The 27,892-nt window shown below is 42.6% G+C and overlaps 2 protein-coding genes across 17 annotated transcripts in view; one reads left to right on the forward strand and one right to left on the reverse strand.

The window, feature by feature from the left end:
* Positions 1–22,237, reverse strand: part of MARF1 (meiosis regulator and mRNA stability factor 1) — a 48,073-nt gene extending 25,836 nt beyond the window's left edge. For 2 of the 15 annotated variants that reach the window (XR_012429501.1, XM_015442467.3), the window contains exons 1-12: positions 22,110–22,237; positions 18,145–18,346; positions 14,391–15,077; positions 13,467–13,641; positions 12,327–12,553; positions 10,070–10,187; positions 8,699–8,871; positions 4,413–4,841; positions 4,051–4,208; positions 3,804–3,962; positions 1,926–2,118; positions 720–898 (exon numbers count right to left, since the gene is read on the reverse strand). Coding sequence is in view for 13 of the 15 variants with exons in the window: in XM_015442467.3 (XP_015297953.1) it covers positions 720–898; positions 1,926–2,118; positions 3,804–3,962; positions 4,051–4,208; positions 4,413–4,841; positions 8,699–8,871; positions 10,070–10,187; positions 12,327–12,553; positions 13,467–13,641; positions 14,391–15,077; positions 18,145–18,288 (2,642 nt within the window). In the remaining 2 variants the exon portion in view is untranslated. The remainder of the gene's footprint in view (positions 1–719; positions 899–1,925; positions 2,119–3,803; positions 3,963–4,050; positions 4,209–4,412; positions 4,842–8,698; positions 8,872–10,069; positions 10,188–12,326; positions 12,554–13,466; positions 13,642–14,390; positions 15,078–18,144; positions 18,347–22,109) is intronic. The other 13 variants (XR_012429503.1, XM_074028300.1, XM_074028294.1 and 10 more) reach the window with 12 other exon arrangements.
* Positions 22,238–22,357: 120 nt separating this feature from the next.
* The window catches only part of NDE1 (nudE neurodevelopment protein 1), an 83,888-nt gene continuing 78,353 nt past the window's right edge, over positions 22,358–27,892 (forward strand). For both annotated transcript variants that reach the window (XM_065537645.2, XM_074028302.1), the window contains exon 1: positions 22,358–23,027. The gene's annotated coding sequence lies outside the window, so the exon portion shown is untranslated. The remainder of the gene's footprint in view (positions 23,028–27,892) is intronic.

The following is a 27,892-nucleotide window of genomic DNA, read 5'->3' on the forward strand; positions in this document are numbered from 1 at the left end:
ACGAATGTGGATGGTTTCTTCCCGTACTTCTTTTATGTTTCTAAACTTTCCAAATTTTCTTCAATAAGCATCATTTTTATTCTAAGAACAACAACAATAAAAAACCATAACTTGTAATTTAAGTAATAGTGAAGTGCAAGTTAGAGAAAAGATCTCTGATTATCCAAGGAGACATTCAGGAGTGGGTCCTGTTTTACCAGCCTCCCCAAAACAGGGAGACCCAAAGAAGTATCACATCTTACTATGAGTAAAACCATCACCAGATGCTTGAGACTGATATAGTCTTAAGGCAGACTTATGGCACTGGGTATCTATTTGACACTAAGGACATGTCTGCAAATGGAGAGCTTTAAGATTTGTAATCTGGTCTTTATACACAAATCTACCTTCTACTAAGATCTGAAGGTAATACTTCAGACTTTTCAGGTTTATAAACTTTTATTGTAGGGGCCTACTATTTTTAGAACCTGCTTAAACATGCTGCATATTATTTTACTCCCAAATGCCTGTCAAGTTTAAGCTGTATTCCGCCTTTGATTAATGACTTAGACAAGAGTCAAATGGCTTGTTTCTAACTCTATCAATCTAGAATAAGCATTATTCCACATGCAGTCATCACAAGAGGGGTGGGAATGTGAGTGAATCTATTTTTATTATCTCTAAAACTGTTTCTGGGTCAAATGTTATTTCCTGAAATAAACAGCCTGCTTGTTTCTTACCTCAGTAAAGAGAGTGATTTGCTGGCAGCTCCGGTGGCAAGTGAGACCAGGATCTTTTTGCTGCCAATTTTGTATCTGTGGAGGCTATTCACTGCACCAATCGCATCTTGTAAGTTTTCCATTTGCACAACAGCCTTGAGCTGATAATCTGTATGGGGGCTGAGCTCAACACTTTTCACCTGCAACAGGAAAAGGGAAAACTGAACGCTATGTCCGCCCAGAACCCTGTCGTCTTAAAACTGAAGGTGAACCATGAAGGAACACGTTTGTGGACTGCAGTGCTTCCATGAAGGAATATGTCTGAACTCTGCTCTTCTGCTGACCAGGACGTAAGTGAGCGAGCATGGGATGACCTTCAGAGATGTCACACTGGCCCGGCCTGTGTGCTCTGGCACACACAGGTTTCCAAGGCAGGCTCAGAGGCCAACACATGGGAAGAGTCTTTGGGGTCTTTTCCAGACTCTACAAAACCCAGGGCATGGCCATTTTTAAGAATCTACTAAAAAAGTGCATTTTTAGCAAAACTGCACTTAAAAAAGGAGTCAAATATAGTAAGACATAAACAAGACCAGCCAACATTTTAGAATCCTACCTGTATTTCAGCAGGAAGAGCTAACTAAAATCCATCAATGTTTTACTTATCAAATTGTCTTTTTTTTTTTTTCCTTCTGAGACAGAGTCTCACTCTGTCGTCCAGGCCAGAAAGCAGTGGTGCGATCTCAGCTCACTGCAACCTCTGCTTCCCATGTTTAAGCGATTCTCCTGCCTCAGCCTCCTAAGTAGCTGCGACTACGGGCATGCACCACCACGCCCGGCTAATTTTTTTTTTTTTTTTAAAGTAGAGACAGGGTTTTCACTCGCCAGGCTGGTCTGAAACTCCTGATCTCAGGTGATCTGCCCACCTCGGCCTCCCAAAGTGCTGGGATTACAGGCATGAGCCACCACGCCTGGCCACAAATTGCCATTTCAATATCTGCTTAAGACAAGAGCTTCTCACTGCTAGGTGTCTTGCTCTCTGAGGCTATACTGTAAAAACTGGATTTATAGCACCACTCTGAGCAGACCAAAGGGAAAAGGAAGGAGGAGTTCAAACTTGTTCAGTCACACTTCCATCCTGGCTGTGGTTATGTATATCAAATTAGGTCCTCTTGACTAGAAACTCCATCAAAGAGTATAACAAAGCAAGCACAAGAGGGAAAAAGTTACCTTGCCATGCCTGGCAAATGCTTCCTGCAGGAGCTGCTGCAGCTCCTTCCGGGATAATCTGTAGTCTATGTTGCTGACTTGGACATCAGCACCATTTGCAAATGGGTCTGGGCAGTCGGCTCCGCTGCTTGAATTTGCAATGTTGAAAGCAAGCGGGGATGCTCTGTTTAAAAGGTTTGGAGACATACTCCTGCTTAAAACACACATATTAAGATTATTTTTAAAAACTGTTCTGTATATTTAGATTTCATCATTTAGGCTTTATTTGAAACTATATACAGAAGCAGCTTTCCCACAATACAACCAAACCAAACATTTGGTTTTCAAATCTGTTTTTAATCTTTCTTTTTTTGAGACAGAGTCTCGCTCTGTCACCCAGGCTGGAGTGCAAAGGCACGATCTCGGCTTATTGCAACCTCCACCTCCTGGGTTCAAGCAATTCTCCTGTCTCCGCCTCCCCAACAGCTGGGACTACAGGCATGCACCACTACACTCAGCTAATTTTTTGCATTTTTAGTACAGATGGGGTTTCCCCATGTTAGCCAGGCTGGTCTTAAACTCCTGACCTCAAGTAATCCACCTGCCTCAGCCTCCCAAAGGGCTGGGATTACAGGCATCAGCCACTGTGCCCAGCTGTGTTTTTAATCTTAAATACACACTGACTTCAGACATTGTCAAAAGTACTATCTACTGACCCCTAATTACTGCCAATCAACATCAAATATTCTTCCTTTGGGTTAAAGCTAAAGGCAGGAATCAGAGGCAGTCCTAATGAATTAACCCTCTGCTTTGTGCATTATCCTTAGGAAATCACCCTGTGATACCAATTTAAGGCGTTTAACTTTCTCAGTGGCTCTGAAAGAGTTAAAAGTTCTTGCTCGCACGTTGCAGTTCTTTCTGCACAGAAGGAAAACTTTTATGTGGCTTTTTAGAAGTAATTTTATATATCCATGTCACTTTTTTTTTTTTTTGAGACGGAGTCTCACTCTTGTCACCCAGGCTGGAGTGCAGTCATGCGATCTCAGCTCACTGCAAGCTCCACCTCCTGGGTTCACACCATTCTCCTGCCTCAGCCTCCTGAGTAGCTGGGACTACAGGAGCTTGCCACCATGTCTGGCTAATTTTTTTGTATTTTTAGTAGAGACAGGGTTTCACCATGTTGGCCAGGATGGTCTTCATCTCCTGACCTCGTGATCCGCCTGCCTCGGCCTCCCAAAGTGCTGGGATTACAGGCGTGAGCCACCGTGCTCGGCTGATCCACAGTCACTTTCTACAGTGATCTGCCACCAACTCAGCAGAACAAACACAATGCTAAAAAGAGCTCATGGGAATGCAACACAGCCTTATGGCTTCTCTGTCTCCCAAGCCTCAAGAATTCCTTAGTGTGAGAGATAGTGATAGATAATTACTATAGTTTACAGAAAACGTCACTTCTCAAACAGCTTCCGATACAGTGCCGTGTTAATAAGAACCACCAATGCATGGCGTTTACAGAAAACGTCACTTCTCAAACAGCTCCCGATACAGTGCCGTGTTAATAAGAACCACCAATGCATGGCTGCTTTGGGCTTTTTCCTCAACACAGTGAACACAGGCACATCTTAACATGCCTCCCAGCACTGGCCAGGGACTCTCCAACAGGCTTCTCGTTCTCACCTCTGCTTGCCGCAATTTCCAGATGGAAGAAGAAGAAATCATGAAAGCATTGTCCCTAAATGTTAACGACGATTACCTGAGGAGAGGGGAACTGGCAGAGGAGGGATGGGAGACTTACTTTGTGCATTTCAGTACTATCTGAATTCTTTTCAACAAACATACTATTTCATAATCCTTCCTATTACATGTAACCACCCCCACGGGTCAAGAAGCCAGACTCACCTAGAAGACCAAGACTGAGATGCGAGCAGAGGACTGACTTGCCTGGATGCAACTAACTTGCTAAAAGCAGACGGATAACTCACTTGGAATACAGTCTCCTCTTTATCTTTTTTCTCTACAGGAGAACTGGTAACACTTCGGGCACTGAGGTTCTCTTTTCTAACAGAAGGGGAAAATTGAACGGAAAAGGTCATATGTCTTCCTTCACATTCAAGAAGCAGCTATGAGAAAGAGTAGTTTCACATACTTCTGACTGGTTTTGTAAACAGGTTCTGCCACCCCCGAGTTTTTCGGCGTCGGCACTGCAGCACTTGAGTTACCGTGAGCGGGTACTACCAGCCTCAGGTGACCTTGCTGCTGCTCACTGTTTCTATGACCAGTTTTTGACTCCATGCGGCACAGCTCCTTCAAAGACACAAGCACAGTGGGGTTTAAATTTTAAGTACCCAAGATTTGTTAGAGCTTTTACAGAAAACGATTGACTCTGAGTATCATTTGAAACACTGAAATCAAAAAGGGACACGCCAAAAGCAAGCGGGCACGTAAAACACAGAAACGAAGAAACCAAACCTACCATAAACTTCAGAAAGCAAGAGGTATCAAAATTACCTGTAAACTTTTAACATTTGTATTTTTTGTAGTAGATCCAGAATTTGCCTGTGACCCTTTTCCAGGCGTGGCTTTGGCACTGGAAGATTGTTCACTTGCATCTTTGATGAGGCACAATTTTGGATTCTTAAGTTTTTTGGGAGACTTCACTTTATCAGCAATTGCATTTGAACTCTTTGTTTCACAGAGTTCTCTATTTTTTGGAGTAAATGACACAATGATCCTATTACCAAAGACATCTTCGTTTTCCATTCGCTTCTGAGCGCGCTCTGCACTATCTTGGTTTATGAAGCGGAGAATTGCACTGCAGCCTGTGATACTCAGCACTTTCCCACCACAATTATCGGACAGGCGTCTGAGCCTGTTGCTGACGCTCTTGCCATCTTTATTTGCTGGTAGGTTATAAACATAGAGCAGAGTGTGGCACTGCTAATACAGAGGAAAGAAGTGTTACATCAGGTTAACTCAAGGGCACACATTCAATTTCAAAATAAGAACAATGGGTGACCTCGAAACTTCAGTTAACAACTTTGGAGAGGAGGTGACAGTGATTTTAGAGGGGGGAGGGTAAATCATATAGTGTTGACAAAGTAGCTGAATATTGTTTTAAATAATATGCTTTAGCTGGGCATGGTGGTGCATGCCTGCAGTCCCAGCTACTCAGGTGGGAGGATTAACCTGAGCCCAGGAAGACTGAGGCTGGAGTGACTGTGCCACTGCACTCCACTCTGAATGGCAGAGCGAGACACTGTCTCAAAAAATAAAAATAAAAAATAATATGCTAGGCACAGAAGTCTGTATACTGTATGATTCCACTTCTATAAAGTGTCCAGAAAATACAAATCTACAGAGACAGAAAGATTAGTAGTGCCCGGGAGTGGGGAAGGGGATTAACTATAAATTAGCATAACAGATCTTACTGAGGTGATGAAAATATTCTAAAATTGTATAACTCAATTTACTAAAAATTACTGTACACTTAAAAGAGCAGAATTTCGTACTACGTAAATCATATCTAGATGAAGTTGTTTTTAAATGTCTATTTATTCGGCAGGCCCGCTGAATAATAATTTATAAAGTTAGAACCAGAAGCTAAGCAGGGTCGGTCCTGGTTAGTTTTTGCATAGGAGAATGCCTGGGAATACTGGGTGCTATAGGCTTAAGTAAAAAAAAAATTTTTAAATACCCAACAACTTAGAGCCTGTTCAGCTACAACAGCAGGTTGCCAGTAGTCAGGCTGGAAGTTCTATTTGGCAGTGGGTAGTCATAATTCTTCCAGATAAATTGAAATTTATGTATTAAGAAGTAGAACTTGGCCTGGCATGGTGGCTTATGCCTGTAATCTCAGCACTCTGGGAGGCCAAAGCGGGTGATCACCTGAGGTCAGAAGTTCGAGGCAAGCCTGGCCAACACAGTGAAACCCCCTCTCTACTAAAAATACAAAATTAGCCAGGCATGGTGGCGGGCACCTGTAATCCCAGCTACTCGGGAGGCTGAGGCAGGAGAATCAATTGAACCTGGGAGGCGGAGGCTGCAGTAAGCTGAGATCACGCCACAGCACTCCAGCCTGAGTGACAGTGTTTCAAAAAAAATTTTTTTTAAATAAGAATAAGAATATTTTAAAAAGCAGAACCATTAAAGCACCAGGAGAAAACTTAAGATAATTATATAAAGGGTTAAATCCAGAAACAATAAGAGAAATCACTAACAACAGGCAAAGGATGTGAACAATTTACAGAAGAAATAAAGAGCAAACAACAATAATCATAAAATGATATTTTGCACTGTTACATTTTAATTTAAAAGCCAATTATAAGATGATGCCGTTTTTCACTTATTGGCCTGGCAAACATTTAAAACAGATACTTTCATGACTGTAAATTAGTACCACCTTCCTGGAGGACGACACATATCTTGATAGTAAAATTCTAACCCGGAACTTTTAAGCCTTGGAAATTACCCTATGGTATGTCAGCCCAGGAGCCTAAAGATATAAATTACCTTGCTGGAAATGGTAAAACAAAACAAAACACAAAACTGGGTATAAACAAAATGTCCACTAACAGGTAGACTGGTTAAATAAAGACCAGCCATACAAGTACTTTTCAAACCAAAATTCTGGTTTTTAAAATGTGGCAGATTGATATTAATATACATTAACACGAAAAGACAGCCAAGCTCTGACATAAAGTTTTTTTCCAAAAGCCACAGAACACCATATATGTGACACATTTTTAAAATCTGGAGGGTAATACCAAAATATTAACAGTGGTTACTTCTGGAGGGTAGAATTGCGGGGTTTTCACTTTCCACATTTCTAAATATTGTGTTTTGTTTTTACAATGATCATACCATACTTTTTTTATTTTTATTTTTTGAGACAGAGTCTACTCTGTCACCCAGGCTGGAGTGCAGTGGTGCGATCTCGGCTTACTGCAACCTCCACTTTCCAGGTTCAAGTGATTCTCCTGCCTCAGCCTCCCAAGTAGCTGGGATTACCAGTGCCCGCCACCACACCTGGCTAATTTTTGTATTTTTAGTAGAGATGGGGTTTCGCCATGTTGGCCAGGCTGGTCTCAAACTCCTGACTTCGGGTGATTTGTGATCTGCCCACCTCAGCTTCCCAAAGTACTGGGATTGCAGGCGTGAGCCACCTCACTCGGCCCACACCATACTTTTCTAATCAGAGGCTTTTCTTTTTATTTGCAGGGTACTGACCAATTATTAACAAAATCTACACTTTTCCTATTACACCTGGGACTCAAAACCCAGGCAGTACCAATATATGTTTAATTTATTAAAATTAAAGGAACAGACTAAAGAACATAAAAATAAATGTACCTTAAATTATCACTCTAGTGGATGGGAAAAAAACATCCAGCAAGACTAAATGTTTTGAACTATCAAAACTTTTTTTTTTTTTTTTTTTTTTAACCATAAAGAATAAGAATCTCCAAAGTGGGCAAGTTCTTACCTAAAACACTACATTTACTTTTTTTTTTTTTTTTTTTTTTGAGACAGTGTCTCGCTCTGTCGACCAGGCTAGAGTGCAGTGGCACGATCTCAGCTCACTGCAACCTTCACCTCCCGGGAAAAAAACACCGTATTTACTTTAAGGTCTTCAAAGTTAGAAAAGTGAGCATCAAACAGAAGCAGAAGGGAAGAAATATAACTACAGCCAAGTGACTAAAAACAAATAATGACAAAGGTGAGTTAGGAAAGAGCCTCAAAAGATGAAGGTGAGGCCTGTGTATGTTTACTCCCTGGGTAAGCCTCTGGTGTCCACAACTCTGAACTGTCCATAGCATGAGTTTCATCTTAGACCAGACAAAGGGCTTCTTGGGTATCAGGGGACACGGGGGACTAGCAGGCAAGTGCCGGAATCAGGACACCCGGGGCCCACTCTCTTAACTGCTGCAATCACCGATGACCCGTTTACTTTTTCTAAGAGCTGATTTTTTCCTCCATTAAATGAGGACTTTGCATGAGATCATTTCTAACGTACTTCTGTAACTCTCAGTTATTAAGTTACATGGGAAGACTGCATTTAATGTATGGGATTGCTCACTCTCCTGGATCACCCACACCATGGCTACTTCTCCATTATCATTATTTCTTTCAGAGTTACACATGTATTTGCCAAACAGCTTAAACACAGCTCAGCACTGCAATAAGCATTCTTATCCCAAGTCAAGTCTATCGGAAATGCTAGTCCTGGAAACGTGCTCACACCCTCCCAGTATATGGCTTAAACAGGCCACACACAGGTGGAGCAATAACCACTCCTGCTAATTGTGCCCATGCACCACAGGGAATGCACAATAGAAAGCACAGTCTCAGAGGCCCGCTGAAGCTTAAGGATTAAATACCGAAAAAAATGCACAATGACTCCACTTATTTGGCGCCAACCACACAAGTATGTGAGAACCCTTGCCATATTCTCTACCCATAATACTTGCAAGCGAAAAGAATAATGACTTTTAATCTGTTATTTCTATCCACCTGACACAAAACACTGTTAGCTTTGAAGACACTGGCAAGTTGGGAAGGTAAATCTACAAGTCAATTTCACATGGTATTTTGAAATAAATAAAAGCAAACTTCATACATACCAATTCTCTGTATATTTGTAAGAGAAGAACTGAAGGTTTCTAAGCCTTACTTCAAAATCTAACCCACCTCTTACAAAGAACAGCCCCCTCTAGGCCTGGCAACCCCCTTATTATGGGCTTTCGGCCTCCACAATGTAATATTGGAAAATGGCAAAATAACGCAAACCCACTTACTGGCATTTTTAGTGGTAACCTGGGGGGCAAGTCGGAAATGAACTCTTCAAATCTGATCAGCTCGTTAGCATGATGCAGCAGTGCTTCTGAGGCCTGGTTTTTATGGACCAAAATAATGTGGAAACCATGCCTGTGTCTCAGGTCACTAAGTTCCAATGCAAAATTGACATCAGCTGAAAGAAAAGGTACAGACCAACCCCATCCCCAAACATTAGAAACACTTGACAAAGACAGACAACTCTATTGACACCCACTGAGAAGAAAGGAAAGGCTGGACTATATTCAAAATTTCTTCCCCCATTTCTTAGGAAAGAAACACGTTTCACAGCAGAAGAATGTAAGACAATCTTATCAAAAGAATTCCAAGACACATATGTTACTTTCAGTATTAAAAGGGAGCAAATACTATGGTGGGGAGACTCAAATTTGAAATTTATCTTAAACTTTAAAAATTAGTAATACTGAGCACAAGGTAAAAAAAAAAGGAAGAAAAAAAAAATCACATTTTTCTTTAATAAACCTGGTCCCGGCCAGGCGCAGTGGCTCACACCTGTAATTCCAGCACTTTGGGAGGCCAAGGAGGGTGGATCACCTGAGGTCGGGAGTTTGAGACCAGCCTGACCAATATGGAGAAACCCCATCTCGGCCGGGCGCGGTGGCTCAAGCCTGTAATCCCAGCACTTTGGGAGGCCGAGATGGGCGGATCACGAGGTCAGGAGATCGAGACCATCCTGGCTAACACGGTGAAACCCCGTCTCTACTAAGAAATACAAAAAATAGCCGGGTGAGGTGGCAGCGCCTGTAGTCCCAGCTACTCGGGAGGCTGAGGCCGGAGAATGGCGTGAACCCGGGAGGCGGAGCTTGCAGTGAGCTAGATCCGGCCACTGCACTCCAGCCTGGGCTACAGAGCGAGACTCCGTCTCAAAAAAAAAAAAAAAAAAGAAACCCCATCTCTACTAAAAATACAAAATTAGCTGGGCATGGTGGCGCATGCCTGCAATCCTAGCTACTCGGGAGGCTGAGGCAGAAGAATCGCTTGAATCTGGGAGGCGGAGGTAGCGGTGAGCCTTGCAAGATTGCACCATTGCACTCCAGCCTGGGCAACAAAAGCGAAACTCCATCTCAAAATAAATGAATAAAATACAAATAAAAAATAAACCTGGTCCCACAATAACTCAAGTTCCAAGGAGGAAACACAGAAATCTACCTAGACCCAATTTTTTTCTAAACAGTTCTCAACAATAATCATAAACATGTCTCATGCACTTCAGCCTCTTTGGGGATACGTTTTACTTTCGCATGTTTCTGGCTTCTGTGATAATTTCCCATGCAGTGAGTTTAGCTGAAGTTAGCAGATGTTTCTGTACTTACTTGACACAAGAACCACTGTGGCTGGAGCAGTGTGGGTATTTGCAAACCTGCGGAGACTCTGCCGCAGTTTATCATCAGCGGCATTCTTTGCAGTCGCATTGATGTGGGCAACGGTTACCTGCATTAATTTATAATAAGGGTGAATAAGCAGGAGCTGAGGCTAGAAAACTGCTACACATTCTGCCCATATTTTTAATTTTTTTTTAAATTTTATTATACTTTAAGTTCTGGGGTACGTGTGCAGAACGTGCAGGTTTGTTACATAGGTATACATGTGCCATGGTGGTTTGCTGCACCTATCAACCCATCATCTAGGTTTTATGCCCCACATGTATTAGGTATTTGTTCTAATGCTCTTCCTCCCCTTGCCCTAACCCCCTGACAGACAGACCCCAGTGTGTGTTGTTCCCCTCCCCATGTCCATGTGTTCTCATTGTTTAACTCTCACTTATAAGGTGAGAACATGCACTGTTTGGTTTTCTGTTCCTGCATTAGTTTGCTGAGAATAATGACTTCGAGCTTCAACCATGTCCCTACAAAGGACATTATCTCATTCTTTTTTATGGCTGCATAGTATTCCATAGTGTGTATGTGCCACATTTTCCTTATCCAGTCTATCATTGATGTCTGCCCATATTTTAATAAGTAATCCTTGATAAAAAAAAATTCTTATTACTATTAGGAATGGTAAAAAAATTACAACCAGATCTCAGTAATCTCAACATTGGTTCTCGATATGAACTAACTGGGTCTGTGACTAACCCTGCTCTCATCTCCAATCTTCTGTTTTTGCATTTCTTTCATCCTCTTTTCAGAAAATAAGTAGAAAATAGGAAGTGAAATTTGAACTCAGTTAAATTTGCTCTAATAGCTTCTGCCAACAATTTGGAAGTGGTAGAGATCAGATAAATGACTAAAATAATACTTAAGGCTGTGTTGCATGTCATCTGTCTATGGTACCCATGCAAGCTTGTGCAACCCACCTTATTTTGTTGTTTTCTGTTTTGTTTTGTTTTAGGCTTTTAGTAGCCTGAAGCCATGGTTTTCAGTTTCTGTCTCTACTAATAAGCAGAAAAGAGAGATAAGGAAGGTGCTTTACTAGCCCAACCAGAAACAGAAACTGAGAATCCATGATTGTATTGTCTCCCTTGGACACCTCTGGATGGCTTTCAGAATCTGGGGGTAGGTGGTGGAGACAGGAGGGAGGATATCCCCTAAGGGAGCTAAAATGCATTTATTTTTGTTATAACTATCAGGTTCACATGTAAGTCTCCAAAGGAAGGAAAGGTTAATTTTGAGAAAGGTTAATTTCTCAAAAGTAATTTTGAGAAAGGTGCCTTAGGCACCTGCAATACACAATAATAACTTGCTGGTTTTTGTAAAGAACATGGGTATATCATTTTAGACAAGCAATATGGGCTATCAATAGAATTAACTGTCTAAAAGTCAAAAGACCTGATTTCTAGTTTCAGCTTAAAAACACAGACTCTTGGGGTCAGACAAATCTAGATTCATATCCTTGCTCTTCCTGGCCAAGTGATCTTAAAGAAGTTTCTTCACCTCTTAGGGCCTCAGTTTAATTTGTAAATTGTAAATAATATATTCTGCGTGCCTGGTTCAAACAGCAGTAATGAAAATCAAAGGAAATAATACATATATAACCATTATACCAGTATAGAACTAAAGTATAAATTAGGGAGCATAACTGAAAGATAAGAATGATTAAATTATTTCTAGTACTTTGGAAGTAGTCTTCTGCTAATTTATTTGAAAACTTGGTACAAATGCATTATCATTAAACAAATTTTCAATCAGAATTCCAAAAAAACAAAAACAAGAACAAAAACTCATACATGTACAGCACTTTGAGAGGCCAAGGCAAGAGGACTGCTTGATCCCAGGAGTTTGAGATGAGCCTCCACCACCTAACTCCAGATCCTGAAAGCCATCCAGGGGTGTTCAAGGGAGAGAATACAGTCATAGGTTCTCAGTTTGTTTCTGGTTGGAACATAGGGAGACCTGTCTCTACAAAAAATAAAAAATGAGCCGAGCATGACAGCGTGCATCTGTGATCCCGGCTACTTGGGAGGCTGAGGTGGGAGGATCACTGGGGTCCCAGGGTTCGAGGCTGCAGTGAGCCATGACTGCGTCACAGCACTCCAGCCTGGGTGACACTTAAGACTCTGTCTCAAAACAAACAAACATCTGCTTATTCCTCTACTATAGATTAAAATTATTACTTTTTTTTTTTTTTTACCTGGCAATTATTTAGCTCTTGAATAACTTCCTTGTTTTCTTTACTGATGTCACACACACAGATAAATTCTGCTTCTCTGTGGCCTTTAAAAAACTTCTCACGGATTCTTTGCACAACAGCAGTTGCTGACCGGCCAGAGGGAACGGAGCAGTTTTCAATATCCCAAAAAACTCCAATGGGAGGTAAATTTTCTAGCACCTGTCCAGCTACTGCAACTTCTGGTGACCCTTAAGAAATGTTAACATTTTCGATCACTTGTAGTGGAAAACAAATGGCAAATTAAAATAAGATAATAAACCACCTATCATTCTGAGTGGTAGAAAAACTAAATTATTAATTAATGCTAAGTTTTAAGGCTACCAACCTCACTGGTTGACCTAATAAGCAATCAAGCTGTCAAAGTATCACTCTAAGAGATTATTCCTGTGTTTCAGGAGAAGACAAATCTAAAAATCAAGTCACTTTAAGCCCACAATAAATCCATCTCAAAGCATGAGCCATTCTGACATTAAGCAGTGATGCTTCCCTAAACACGAGCACATTAACTGGCCGGATTCTGCAGCTCCAAGACCCGACTTTCAAGATTAGCCCACACTTATCTACCTACTTGGTATGAACCAACACTGAGGAGCTGACAAAGGGTGAAGCTGTTACTGTCATTGATTCTGAGTTAACGCTGCATTAACATCTGATTTAACATTTTAAAAATGTTTTCAAAACGTATCACATTAACTACTTTTCAAGGAAATTATTTTTACTGAGAACTCTTTGGTTTTCAAATACCGTTTTTAATCAGCCATTACTAAATTATTCTGAACATTTCTAGGGAGTATACCATCAACAAGTGTGATTTCCAACCTAAGGTGACACCAAATCTTTTCCAGCACTTTTATTTCTCCTGATATACTACCAATTTTTCTATACACAGCTTCTGTGTACAGCCTCGGCCCAACATAAAGGGCAAATGACTTCCTGGTCTGTAATAAAAAAAAGATTTCTACCAAGATATGGAAACGGAGACTCACACACACAGTAGCTTTAGAACCATAAGGAATCCTTCAAAGGTGATTAAATGCAATGTTAGTATCAGATATTGAAAGCTATTTAAATATGCACAATTTATGCCATACTGTCATTTACCAAATTTTGAAGCAGCTTTGCCTAGACTGGTCGCCAATAACAACGTGGTCTCCTTCCCTGATCCTTTGGTTCCACAGCCATTACACAGAGGGACAGCAAGAGGTGCAGGTTGAGTATTTGGAGGTGGTATATTTGGCCAAACTTTAGCCGCATCGATTATGCTATTTCTTGCTGGCTGTTTTAAATTTTTTTTAAAAAGGAGGAGGTGTCAGATACATCATTTCAGAAGCTGGAGTTATATACAACAACTGAAAACACACTAAGTGTTTTATCTTTCCACTTGCTAGCCTGTAAGAAAACATACTTTCAAATAATCTTTCCAAGAACCATTAGCTATCAATTTGTAAATTCATTTCCAGAAGTGACTTGACATGATCAAGAAAGATATTCACGTGGTCAGATCTTTACATTTTGGGGCATGAGTCTGCTGCAACGAAGACCTCACACATATTTTACATAAAGGGTAGTAAAGTCTCACTTGAACACCAATGTGACTGAGGCCAAGTTTCAGGTTTCCCACATTATTGCAAAAAGACAATATGCAGTTATCTACATTACATGAATGGGCTTATGTGTAAGTTGAATGTAAGTTATAAGAAATCCATTGTGCTTTAGCCTTTAAAGATAGAACACGAAGGCTTTGCCAACCTAGTCTCACACATAAGAAATAGATTTATTGCAATAAGAGGCTCTAAAAGTATAAACTACAAAAATAATGACTCTCTACTTTTCTGAATGCTCTCCCATTTTACCCTTTGTTTCTTTCAGAACCAGCAAAAATTATGCTGATGGGGAGACTCCCCTATACCATGGGAGAACCTTCAACCCCATATATAATAAAGACTTTTCAAGATAAATCCACTTCAAAAAAGTCATTCCTCAATCCTCAGCTGCACCCAACGTAAGAAATAAAAAGATACGAACCTTGTTTAGACAGTCTTCGCAGTAAAGTGAGCCCTTTAAACAAACCGGAGGTACCACATTAAGGTGCAAAGAGTTGGTGCACAAGTGAGGCGTTAGCTCCGACTGTGAAATGTGCTCTTCCAAATGCCCCGGAGCCCCACTTGTGAAATCAGAACAGGGGAAATAGCCAGCGGAGGTGCAGCCCTGCGGAGTCGGAAACTGATGTAGCTTGTGCACATTACCATGACATGACTGGAAGTGGAGTTTTCCACAACAGGGCAGGTGTTTGCAGGAAGACAGGTTACTCTCTAGACACATGCTGGGAAAGTCACTTGCAATGCCTGCCAAATTGTTCCTAGCTGAGGCATTCTGGAGTGAAGATGCAGACTGGAAAGCAAACCCTGACCCTACCTGACACGTGATTGTCCTGGTGCTTTGCGAGTCTAACAGTGCGCCCGGGTGAATCAAGCTACTGGTACCTCCACTACCGCCACCACCACCACCAAAACGCATTGGCGAAGTGGAGGGTTCATTAGGGCAATGAGCACAGCAGCTTACTTTGGGGACAGATGAAAGCTGTATTTTAGGCTGCTGAAGAGAACGAATATCAGGAAGTGGGACTGCTGGAAAAAGCTTAGAGCCAGCATGAAGGGGAGATGGTACATCCTTTAGTTCCACAGCAACTTTCTTGTTCTCCATGTACTCTTTCTGAGAAAAGAAAATCAAAACATAAATTAATTTTATGAGGCCCATGGTTTTTTTGGTTACTCATATCCTACTGCATTCACAAACAGAAAAAGTGTTCAATTCTGTTACATCACTAAATCATAACTGAACAAAATGGAATCACAGCTAGTTAAAATCAGGAACATTCTTCAGAGAGGTCTGCAGGAAGTGAACATTGGAACACACAACTAAAATGAAGACTACATGCTTCCTGAATCGAAACAGACTGGGATGGGAGGGCCTATTTACATCTTTAGCAGCCACCATGCCTCAGTAACTTCCTTTTGATAATTTCCCCTTGCCTCATAGAATCCTCTGAAGACAAAATAGGTGGTATGAAAACAACACAGTCACACAAACAGCATTCAATAAAGGTGGCTAACACACACGGTGGTTTGAGGACAATCCTTTATAGTTCCCGTGGTCAGTCCCTAAGGGATTTCAGTAAGATCCCCCAAGGAAAGGAGTAAAGTTTCAAACACAGATGAGATCAGCCATCTACCCAGATGGCCCACCCATGTTGCTGATGACATTTCATAAACCCTGAGATATAATGACCTAAAGCCATAATGACAATTATACTGTAGCCAGCGAAGAGATTTAGAGAAATTAGAAAACTAACCGAGAAAAAGATCCAAGACAAACCGTTTGCCACATGACTCCAACATAAACACAGGAAGCCAGTATATTACAAAGGTTCTAAGCAGAGCATCATTGGCAGAGACCTGGGTTAGAATCTGATAATCAACAGTTCTATGACCTTGGGTAAGTTATTAACCTACACTTTGGTTTCCTCATCCATAAATTGGGAACAATACAATATACCTCCTAGAGTTGCTAGGAGGATAAAATAAGATAGAGCACATAGAGCACCTGGCACAGCACCTAGCCACTGAAAGGGGACTAAACTCATCCGCCTTCCTAGGCTGACTGCAAGAGCCATTAAGATGAAGAGGGTGCCCTGCTACAGTGACCGAGACGTGCTCACCCTTCACAGCACCCGAGGGTCCATCTGACACCTACAATTCCACTCCTTTTGCTGTGATTCTACACTCACCTGGGAGCATATGCTCATCTGGAAGAAATGTGAATTTTCAGCTAAACTTTCCCTAAAAGGGAGGTAACAGCAATGGGCTGACCAGCCAATGAACTGCCCTCTTGGTAATTATAGTCAGACTGAAATTAACACAATGGTATTCTGATTTATACAGACCAGGCTCATACAGGCAGGCTTATTATGAGTTGATCCCCCAAACCTACTCCATTCTGCATGCCACTGACAAAATTGAGTTTCAAGATCTGTAAAGTTGACCGAGTAATTCTGAATTGTGTGACTCCATAAGGACGAGATCTACCATCCCATCCCAGGAAGCCTTGCTTTTGATGCCAACCCTCATCGTCAACTGTCCCTAAAATAAAACACTCCTAAAATGACTCAAATTACTTGATGCCTTGCAACAAAGACAACCATATAGTGAAAACCTAGAAAAAATAGAGAATTAAATTGGTTTTTAAAAAGTTATTAATACCCAGCCGGGCGCGGCAGCTCACGCCTGTAATCCCAGCACTTGGGAGGCCAAGGCGGGTGGATCACCTAAGGTCAGTAGTTCAAGACCAGCCTGGCCAACATGGTGTAACCCCATCTCTACCAAAATGCAAAAATTAGCTGGGCATGATGGCGGATGCCTGTAATCCCAGCTACTAGGGAGGCTGAGACGGGAGACTCCCTTGAACCCGGGGGACAGTGGTTGCAGTGAGCCGAGATCGTGCCACTGCACTCCAGCCTAGGAGGCTGAGCGAGACTCCGTCTCAAAAAATAATTTAAAAAAAAGTTACTAATACCCTTATATAAAATTGTAGTACAATCTCACTTGAATCCCAAGTACAATACAAAATAAGAACTAGAAAGGTGGTAACATGAGTGCATGAAATGAAATCAGGAAATGTCAAAATTGGCCGGGCGCGGTGGCTCATGCCTGTAATCCCAGCACTTTGGGAGGCTGAGGCAGGAGGATCACTTGAGGTCAGGATGTCAAGACCAAGCCTGGCCAACATGGCGAAACCCCATCTTCACTAAAAATACAAAAAAATTAGCCAGGTGTGGTGGCGCAGGCCTGTAATCTCAGCCACTCAGGAGGCTGAGGCAGGAGAACTGCTTAAACCAGGGAGGCAGAGGCTGCAATGAGCCGAGATCGCACCACTGCACAGCCTGGACAACAGAGAAGACTCCATCTCAAAAAAAAAAAAAAGGCGGCCGGGCGCAGTGGCTCAAGCCTGTAATCCCAGCACTTTGGGAAGCCAAGACGGGCAGATCACGAGGTCAGGAGATCGAGATCATTCTGGCTAACCCGGTGAAACCCTGTCTCTACTAAAACAATACCAAAAACTAGCCGGGCGAGGTGGCGGGCACCTGTAGTCCCAGCTACTCCGGAGGCTGAGGCAGGAGAATGGCGTAAACCCGGGAGGCGGAGCTTGCAGTGAGCTGAGATCTGGCCACTGCACTTCAGCCTGGGCGACAGAGCAAGACTCCGTCTCAAAAAAAAAAAAAAAAGAAAAGAAAATGTGAAAATCACAATGAGTAAGCAAGAAGTTAGGAGACATAAATTTATACTGAGAAATAAATATTCAAGAGAAATCTCAAAGAAAAAAAAACAGGCAGTGATAAGCTCTTCCCAACCCTTCCTAGATTATAGACTCAAAACTCAGAGGGCTACAGTAAAATACAACATATTTTGTACTTTCTTCTGATTTTACTCCACAATGTGGACTTTTAGTCTTTGTTACCTGTGACTTTAATGAGAAAGAAATCTTTCCCAAATTTTACCATTAAATATTTAAGGCATCTACTAGTACTCAGAGTGAAACAGAGGAGTTAAAAAATCATGCTGTGCTCTCACATTATAATATGGTACAAGGGGCAATACAGGCAAGATCTACAGAAAAATGTGGCAGAGACTCCAGGATGAGAGACTGTATCCCAGACCAAATGGACCTCTCTCATCTATTTGGATGAGGAACCCACTACGTCCTTAGTCTTGCGTATAGTTACCGTTTGGGGACTATGTGGCAGCGTCTGCTCAGGACGAGAAAAGCAATTAGAGAATTTCCAAAGCCATGGCTTAGCGTCATTATCTTGTTGAAGCCATCCACGTGTTCTACTGCAGGAGTTCTCAGTTCCCTTTCCTTCCATCATACAGCCATGCAAAGTGATTCAACATTCTTTCATCTTTCTTTTCTTTCATTCTTCCACCCTGTTAGGAATGAGTAAGATGTCAGTGTTATTTCCTTGCATAAGTACAAATTTTGCAACACTGCAGCTATATTTACAGTGCAGTGGCTCTCAACAATTCAAATCTTTGTTTCGAGAGGGAGTCTTGCTCTGTCGCCCAGGCTGGCATGCAGTGGTACGATCTCAGCTCACTGCAACCTCTGCCTCCCAGGTTCAAGTGATTTTCTTGCCTCAGCCTCCCGAGTAGCTGGGACTACAGGAGCCTGCCACCATGCCTGGCTAAATTTTATATTTTTAGTAGAGATGGGGTTTCACCAACTTGGCCAGGCTGGTCCTGAACTCCTGACCTCAAGTGATCCACCCTCCTCTGCCTCCCAAAGTGTTGGGATTACAGGCATTAGCCACTGCACCTGGCCAACAGTTCAAACCTTAAACAAAATAATAATAATAAAATAAATGAAGGAAAAAACCACAAAAGAATAAGTATCAGAGAAAATTACAGGTTAATAAAATCTGGCAAACTTGGTTGACTCTGTTTATGCTTAAAATCCAACTCTATCAATCTGATTTTTAAAAAAATCTATAATCTGCAATTCTTCATGTTCCATAGCTCTTCAAATGAAAAATGAACTCTCCGTGAGTCCTGTTTCCTTTCTACACATAACCATGCTTGAGATAAGTAACCCTATCTTGGAAACTTGCATACTCCAGAGTGAGACTTTACCTCCTCACTTGGCTGGGATCTATTTTTTCTAGTTTTTCTGAATTCTTTTCGGCTCTCTCTCCTTAAAGACTCTGCTCAGGAAAGTCAAAAGTTAACAGAAGAGAGCATCTAACCTGAGTAAAAGAGCCACCACCACATCCTCATTAACAACTATGTGTAAGATTTTAAAAGTGATTTAAGAACAACGTCTTGCACTGTTTCTTTGATCTGAGCATGGAAGGTCCAAACTAAGTGGCCTCTGTGGACTTTGAATCTGATTTGCTACAGAACAAATTGAACCAATTTCTTAGTTTACTAAGGATGAAAGTGCAATCTGATATATCACTGAAAATCTAACTGATAGAAAAATCTCAAGTCGCAGATGTGTCATATCTATGCCAGGGCAACAACACTCTTACAGGTCTTAACAATAAATGCAAGCGAGCCACCCTAGCGTGGCTCAGGCCTATAAACCCAGCACTTTGGGAGGCCAAGGTGGGTGGATCACTTGAACCCAGGAGTTCCCGACCAGCCTGGGCAACACAGCAAAACCCCATCTCTACAAAAAATACAAAAAATTAGCTGAGCATGGTGGTGCAAGCCTGTAGTCCCAGCTACTTGGGAGGCTGAGGTGTGAGGATCGCTTGAGCCCAGGAGGTCGAGGCTGCAGTGAGCTGTGATTGTGCCACTGCACTGCAGCCTGGGCGACAGAGTGAGACCCTATCTCAAAAACAAACAAAATTACATGAATTCAAATTTCAGTGTCCATAAATAAAGTTTTACTGGGACACAGACACACTCATTCATTTAAATACTGCCTATGGCTGCTTTTGCATTCCAACTGCAGAGCTGCCAAGAGAGTTTCTGTAAAGAGACTGTATGGCCCACAAAGCCTCTATTTACTATGTGGCTCTTTTGTCAGCCTGGGCAACACAGCAAGATCACAGCTCTAAAATAAAATAAAGTTTAAAAAATTAGCAATGGTGTGGCAGCGTGCACCTAGTCCCAGCTACTGGAGAGACTGAGGTGGGAGGATCTCTTGAGCCCAAGAATTTGAGGCTGCAGTGAACTATGATTGGGCCACTGCCCTTCAGCGTGGGCAACAGAGTGAGATTCCATCTCTAAAAAAATTTTCGTTTTGAAGTTTCTGTTTCCTCCTATGTAAAATGTGGCTAATTTCTCCCCTGCCACTGCATTACACAGAAAAAAAAAATTAGATACATGAACCCCACTGTCTATTTTCACCACTACATCTCTTGTGCCAACCAAAATGCCCTCTATTCTGTAAATCCAAGGTAAACATTAGTTGAATGAAGAATTTAATTAATAAAGCACACCATTTACCCACTACACACTATTGGGAGTGGTTAATTTGGAGACAGGGATGGATTTAACTGCTACCACTGATAGTAAATTACGACTCTTGCTTTTCCTATTAGATACAGGTTTTATGTCCCCCAAAAAGCTCCCCTCAAAATCCTAAGCATCTGTGATATTCAAGGTGTACACAACTTAAACATTTTCTCAAACTTCTTCAAAGCCAAATCCTGAAAGTGAGCTGACATTTACAGTATAATCTAGTTTACAAGGTATTTTCATTTAACATTACTTATGTCTTCATTCAGCAAATATTTACTTAGTATCTACTATGCAGCAGGTCTGTGCTTGGCACAAGGAATATAATGAAAAAAACCCAGACGGTGGGAAACACTTACATAATTTTCGCAATAATTCTGTGAGGTAGACAGGGGAGAAATCAGCTACATTTTTGCAGAGGGGGAAACACAAACTTAATGAAGTTTTGTAGCGAGCCTGACACAAAATTAGGTTTGTTCACCCCTTTCCACTACACCAAGGTGCCTTCAATACTGCACAATACAAGCGATTAAAAGTAAAAACTTTCAGGTGCCTGAACCCTGAAAATTTCCCAAATATTATCCACGAAGCAACTTAGATAGCCAAAAGCAGGTTCCGTTTGACTTGAGTGACGGTCTCCTTTCTGTCACTCTCTCCAACTCTTTTGAGCAATTCGGTTGACTCTGTCGACTGTCTGCATTTTGGTCTCCAATTCTACCGTGGTGCAGCTTTGGACAACTCACAATCTCTCTGAACCTCAGATCCCATCTCTAAAATGGGTGTGACAATAATAGAAACCACCTTACAAGGCCGTTGTTTGGATAATCACAGGGAACATTTAGCAAACGGTGTTTCTTTAGCACCCAATCTAGTCCTTGACCCCACACCACTCCATCCCATTACCGTTTTCTCCCCCATAGCTCTGTGTTTACAGTGGCCTTTTTAGCTTATTTTATTATCTTTCTCCCCATTTAGAATATAAACTCCATGACAGCAGAGACTATGTTTCCTTATTCACTATTCCGTCTCCTGCCCTTAGTACAATGCCTGGCACATTTCAATAAAAAACTGTTGAACGAATAAAGCTTAATAAATATCTAGGAAGACAATTTAGGTTTCAATACACCGATTTGCAAAACAGAAGAATATTTACCGCTCAGAGATTTACCGCTCAGAGAAGTCCAATAGATACAAATGCAATTGGACAACTCTTGGTATTACCGTAAAGGTGCTTGAGAAACTCTAAAAGGTGTATCAAGAGGTCGCGTTACAACTACTAGTGAGAGTGGCTGAAGCCCTAAACACTATCTGTCAACCCTGAGACTACACCCTACGGCTTGCTAAAAGGCCGAGGAGAATGCAAAACGGCCGGGGAGGGGGGAGGGTGTTGCAAAAACACCCGCCCCTTTCCTTCTCTCTTAACCTTCCAGCTGTGCACTTCACTCCTGGAGGGCCCCTCTGGGGGTCAGACAGACAGGGGCGGGCGGGGAGCCAAATACCCTCGAAGGGGAACAGCGGCGCCAACAGTGACAGCAGTGAATGGACCCGAAAGGGAGACAAGCCAACTCTTTCTTGGGGGGGCCGACTGGCGCGTCCCAGTTAGCCAACCTGCCCCCTCCACCACCATCCCACCAGGGGAAAGAGGGGGTACTGTCCTCCGTCCCGCCCCGCTGGCCCCGGAACAGAGCCTGCTGGGGTCTGGTCGCAGCGCTGTCTGCAAACTCACCTCTGCCGCCGGCTCCACCTCCGCTCACATTCCGGCCCCGCCGCCTTCCCCCCGCCCCCCCAGGCCCTTTGTTTTGATTCCCGACTCCGCAGCTCCCGCCGCCGCCGCCAAGCGCACCCTCCACTTCCGCTTCCGCACCGCACCGCCCCTGTCGCAAAACCGACGCCCTTCTCTCCCCTTCGCCCCGCCCCCTCTTCGCCCCGCCTCCTCCGCCGCGTCCTGTCCGCGCGGGGCATGCTGGGAACCCCGGGGGGGGCGGGGCCTCGCGGCCCTGCAGCCTCGTCAGGCTCAGTCCCCTCCCGATAAACCCCTAAATAGGGACTTTCCCGGGGGGTGACCCTGGCTTTTTTGGCGAAAACCCCCAGTTTAAGGAGGCCTTCCCCCTGGCTTCACGTTGTGGAGTCGAAAGGAACCTTGAAGCGGAGAATGAGAGAGCTCGTGACGTGGATCCGAGGAAAAAACCTGCCAACCAGGATTTAATAGAATTCGGCTCTTTTCAGGCTTTGGAGGGAAGGCGGTTTGAACGGAATTTCAATGAAAAACCCGATCGTTTCTGCTTTTTTTTTAACCCCCTCGCTCAGGTCTCGTCACGTGATGGTCCTACTTTATTTTTAAAAATTAAATGGCGCATATTCCCCAGCATCCTAAATCTAGTGCAACCTAGTGGCAAGTGAAGAAAAAAAATAACTGCCAACCCGGCTTCCTGCGAGGTCCCCCGGGGTTCTCGCAAAGTTGCTACCCAACTGGCAAAAATAAAGGGTATGCAAAGACTCAACTGGACGTTGCCACCAAGAATCAAGAGATTTTGGGGGACTTTGGCAAGAAAACGTTATCTGTAAAAGCCCTGCTCCAAAGCTGGTGACAAATGAATACTGCGTTTCCAGTGACAGGTTGGGCGAGCAGAAAGGAGACCTTATGGTTAGTTTCAAATACTTTTATGTCTTAGGTGGCCAGATACGCCGTGTGGTTTGCTTTTTTTTTTTTTTTTTTTTTAAATAGCGTCCCACAATCTTCACGTTTCCCTGGAATGAAAAAATTTTAAGACTCAGCAAAAGGGTGATTTCTGAAACTACCAGCTGCTTACTATTTTCTGTTGCAAATTAGGAGAAAAATAAAGCACATATTGTGTAAATTAAATCTAGACACAATTTAGGATGTGCTAACTGCTAGCTGAATGCTACCTTAGAAGTTTATTTTTAAAGTTTGCCCAGAAACAAGTTGACTTTGCAAAAGAATCAGTAAGTCGAAATTGCCAAACAAGAACATTTTCCCCCAAAAAAATCCTCACTGGGAGGTTATTTCAATAGGCAACCCCCATTACGTGGGGATTAACACGTCCCTGTAAACATTCTTGTAGATGGGTATTGTGGAGGGCAAGATCAGACATGTAACTGAAGAATCCTTTGTGTCTGTATTTAATTTTCCAGAAGGCAGATGACAAGCACACATCCTCTCCCTGCGTAGGTATTTATTACTGCTGACTAAATCTTGACTGTGGGCTGGGCGCAGTGGCTCAGGCCTGTAATCCCAATACTTTGAGAGGCTACGGAGGGAGGATCTGTTGAGCCTATAAATTTGAGACTAGACTGGGAAACAGTGAAACTCCATCGCTATTTAGAAAAGAAAGAAAAAGAAAAAAATCTGCATTGTGTCTGTGTATAGGTAGTATTTTCCAAGTGGAGATTAGATGAAAAACCTGTTTCTAGCGTTTTGGTTTTTTTCAGAGTACCAAGCAAATATGCTACTCTTCACAGGTGTTTTCGCCCCCATTTTATTTCAGTTGAGCATGTCTCAACACAAGCCGTATTAACTAAAAATCTTAAAAAAGAAACAAGGTAATCGTGGGTTTCTAATTTTTTTTAAAAAAAAATAGTTTTTAGCCAGAAAACATAAAAGAATGCAGACACATTTCCTTTTTAGTTTTTTTTTTTTTGGAGACATAGTCTTGCTTCACTGCCCAGGCTGGAGTGCAGTGGTAGGATCTTGGCTTACTGCAGCCTCCGCCTGCCGGGTTCAACCGATTCTCATGCCTCAGCCTCCCGACTAGCTAGGATTACAGGCGCCCACCACCATGCCCGGCTAATTTTTGTGTTTTTAGCAGAGACGGGATATTGCCATGTTGGCCAGGCTGGTCTCGAACTCCTAGCCTCAAGTGATCCTCCTTCCTCGGCCTCTTTAGGATTGCAGGGCTGAGCCAACGAGCCTGACCACATTTTCTTTATATGTATATTTTTCTTTTAGATTCCTTTTTACCAAGCAGACACATTTTGTTTGACTTGGCATTCTTTTGAGTCCAGAGCTGTAACTACTCACAACGCATAAATGTAGTGATTAAAAATGCCCAGGGCATGGTGACTCATGCCCATAATCCCAGCACTTTGGGAGGCTGAGACAGGAGGATCCCTTGAGGCTCGGTGTTTAAAACCAGCCTGAGGAACATGGCGTGACACTTGTGTCTATTTAAAAAAATTTTTTAAACAAAACAGTCGTATTAAGTGGAAGTCTGAATAAAAGTCTGAATTACAAATCCTTTTAAAAGAAATGTAATTTTATTGCTGCTTTCTAAAGACTATGAGCCTAAGCAAAGAATAGTAGCCCTTGAAAGGAGACAATTATGAATCAAAATACATAAATTTTCTCTTAAGATACGTTTTAAGTATATACCCTCTATTAATTGTAATCCTATTTCTTTGCTGGGAAAACTTTAGAGAGTACAAGTAACTTTCAGTTTTTCCCCTGTCCAAATTATAATCTTCACATTTATTAAAACCGAAAGACTTTTGTGTGTGCTATTTAAGTAGCTACTTTACATGCAATTCAGCTTTTCAACTAACCAAGCTGTTATTAAAGGAGTTTCTCCCCAGAAACCAATCTTCTGCCTGTGTTAGGTTCAGTGGTTTGAATTAGTAAATGATCATGGAAGTACCTAAGGAAGTTAAATTGAGTTATCTGCTCAGCCATATTCCAAAGCTACAAGGAAAACAAATTGAATTTAAAAAGAACAAGAGAAACATTTTAAAGTACACCAAAAATTTCCTTTCTTTTTTTTTTTTTTTTTTTTTGAGACGGAGTCTGGCTCTGTCACCCAGGCTGGAGTGCTGTGGCCGGATCTCAGCTCACTGCAAGCTCCGCCTCCCGGGTTCCCGCCATTCTCCTGCCTCAGCCTCCCGAGTAGCCGGGACTACAGGCGCCCGCCACCTCGCCCGGCTAGTTTTTTTTTTTTTTGTATTTTTTAGTAGAGATGGGGTTTCACCGTATTAGCCAGGATGGTCTCGATCTCCTGACCTCGTGATCCGCCCGTCTCGGCCTCCCAAAGTGCTGGGATTACAGGCTTGAGCCACCGCGCCCGGCTCCTTTCATTTTTAAGGTTTTACCCAATGACAAACCTATTTCCCTAAATGTTTTTCCCAAATAAGACTTTAATGATTATCATTTCAATGCCCTCTCTTTTTTCTTTATGGAAAATTTGGGAAATTGAGAACCAACTAGTTTAAATGCCTTGATCAAAGCCATTTAGGCAACACCAGTACCTCATCAGTTTGTGCTTCAATTTCTCTGTAAGGTGAGGTGATTAGTTCCTGTCCAGAAACCTCACAGAATGGTTAGGGCCAAATAAAATTCCAAGGGGGTCCAGGCGCAGTGGCTCACGCCTGTAATCCCAGCACTTTGGGAGAGCTGAGGCGAGTAGATCAGTTGAGGTCAGGAGTTTGAGGCCAGCCTGGCCAACATGGTGAAACCCTGTCTCTACTAAAACTACAAAATTAGCTGGGCATGGTGGTACACATCTGTAATCCCAGCTACTCAGGAATCTGAGGCAGGAGAATCGCTTGAACCCAGGAGGAAGGGGTTGCGGTGAGCTGAGATCGCGCCACTGCACTCCAGTCTGTGTGACAGAGTGAGACTCTGTCAAAACAAAATAAAACAAAAAAATCCAAGGGGGGAATAATTCCAGCTACTTGGGAGGCTGAGGCAGGAGAATCACTTGAACCAGGAGGTGGGGGTTACAATGAGCAGAGATCGCACCACTGCACTCTAGCCTGGGTGACAGAGTGAGACTCCATCTCAATAAATAAGTAAATAATAAAATTCCTAAGGGGAGGCTTGGTGCGGTGGTTCACGCCTGTAATCCCAGCACTTTGGGAGGCTGAGGCGGCTGGAGCACTTGAGGTCAGGAGTTCGAAACCAGCCTGGCCAACATGGTGAAACACCGTCTCTACTAAAATAGAAAAATTAGCTGGGCATGGTGGTGAACACCTGTAATCCCAGCTACTTGAGAGGCTGAGGCGGGAGAATCTTCTTGAACCCAGGAGGCGGAGGTTGCAGTGAGCCTAGATTGCAGCACTGCACTCCAGCCTGGGCAACAGAGTGAGACTCTGTTTCAAAATAAAATAAAATAAAATTCCAAGGGGCAAGGCATCAGAGGTAGTAAAGTGTGAAGCAGGATGTAAATGATTCATTTATGTTTGGGAAGTTTCCTGAAAGACATTTGGTACTTTCCTTAAGCCTGTTGATAGGTGGTGGGGTTCCCCTTTTTGCCTCTAAGCAGTTTTTAGGAATTAGCAAGGAGTCCAAAGTAGAATTTGAGAAAGGCTATTCTAAGGACAGCAGGAAGGCAGGAGTGGGGTGGGAGACCCTGTAATGGCTAAGATCTCTTTGCCTCCAGCATAGTGCTACAGAAGGAGGGTTTAGGAGTCAGAGCCAGCTCTGAAGCCTGATTTGTTAATTACTAGTTGTAAGACCTCAGGCAACTCAATTAACTTCCTGCACCTTTATTTCCTCATCTTTAACATGGATACAATAAAATGCTTTCCTATGGTGCATCATCTGTGGTTCAATTGCATGGTTGCCTCTCTATCGTGGCCTTCCCTGACCATAGTATCTGAAGTGACCCCTCCCAGCCCTTTTCTATCAAACGAGCTTGCCTTAGTCATAGCACTTATCAAGATCTGAAATGTTACTTTTTCTGCTTATGGATTTAGTGTGTTTCTCTGTTAACAATATAAGCCCTTTGAGGCCAGGTACCTTGTCTGACGTGTTCACTGTGCTGTAAGGGTGCATTGTACAGAAGAATGCTCATAATGCCAGGTGCTGTGGTTCAGCCTATAATCCCAGCACTTTGGGAGGGAGACTGAGGCAGGAGGATCCCTTGAGCCCAGGAGTTCGAGACCAGTCTGGGCATCATAGTGAGATCCACGTCCCTACAAAAAAAAAAAAAAACAAAAACGTAAAACTTAGCTGGGTGTGGTGGTGCACACCTGTGGTCCCAGCTACTTGGGAGGTCCAGGATGCAGTGAGCAGATTGTGCCACTGCACTCCAGCCTATGTCACAGGGTGAGACTGTCTCAAAAAAAAAAAAAAAAAAAAAGCTGGATAATAATATACATATTTTTAGTTTGTATGAGCACACAGTAGGTGTTTATATTTATGGAGTACATGAGATATTTTGATACAGGCATACAATGCATCATAATCACATCAGGGTAAATGGGTGTCCATCACCTCAAGCATTTATTCTTTGTTTGTGTTACAAGCACTCCACTTATACTCCTTTAGTTATTTAAAAATGTACAATACATTGTTGTGGACTGTAGCCCTCTTGTGCTTCCATATACTACATCTTATTCATTCTAACTCTATTTTTATACCCACTAACCAGAATGCTCCATGTTTGTTAATGAACATGTTATGACAAGATGTTTTGGAAGAAAAGTTAAAAAAAAATTCCAGCCAAGCATGGTGGCGCACGCCTGCAATCCCAGCACTTTGGACGGCTGAGGCAGGTG

This window comes from Macaca fascicularis, chromosome 20 (genome assembly GCF_037993035.2).
Source record: "Macaca fascicularis isolate 582-1 chromosome 20, T2T-MFA8v1.1".
In the NCBI taxonomy this organism is placed as follows: Eukaryota; Metazoa; Chordata; class Mammalia; order Primates; family Cercopithecidae; genus Macaca; species Macaca fascicularis.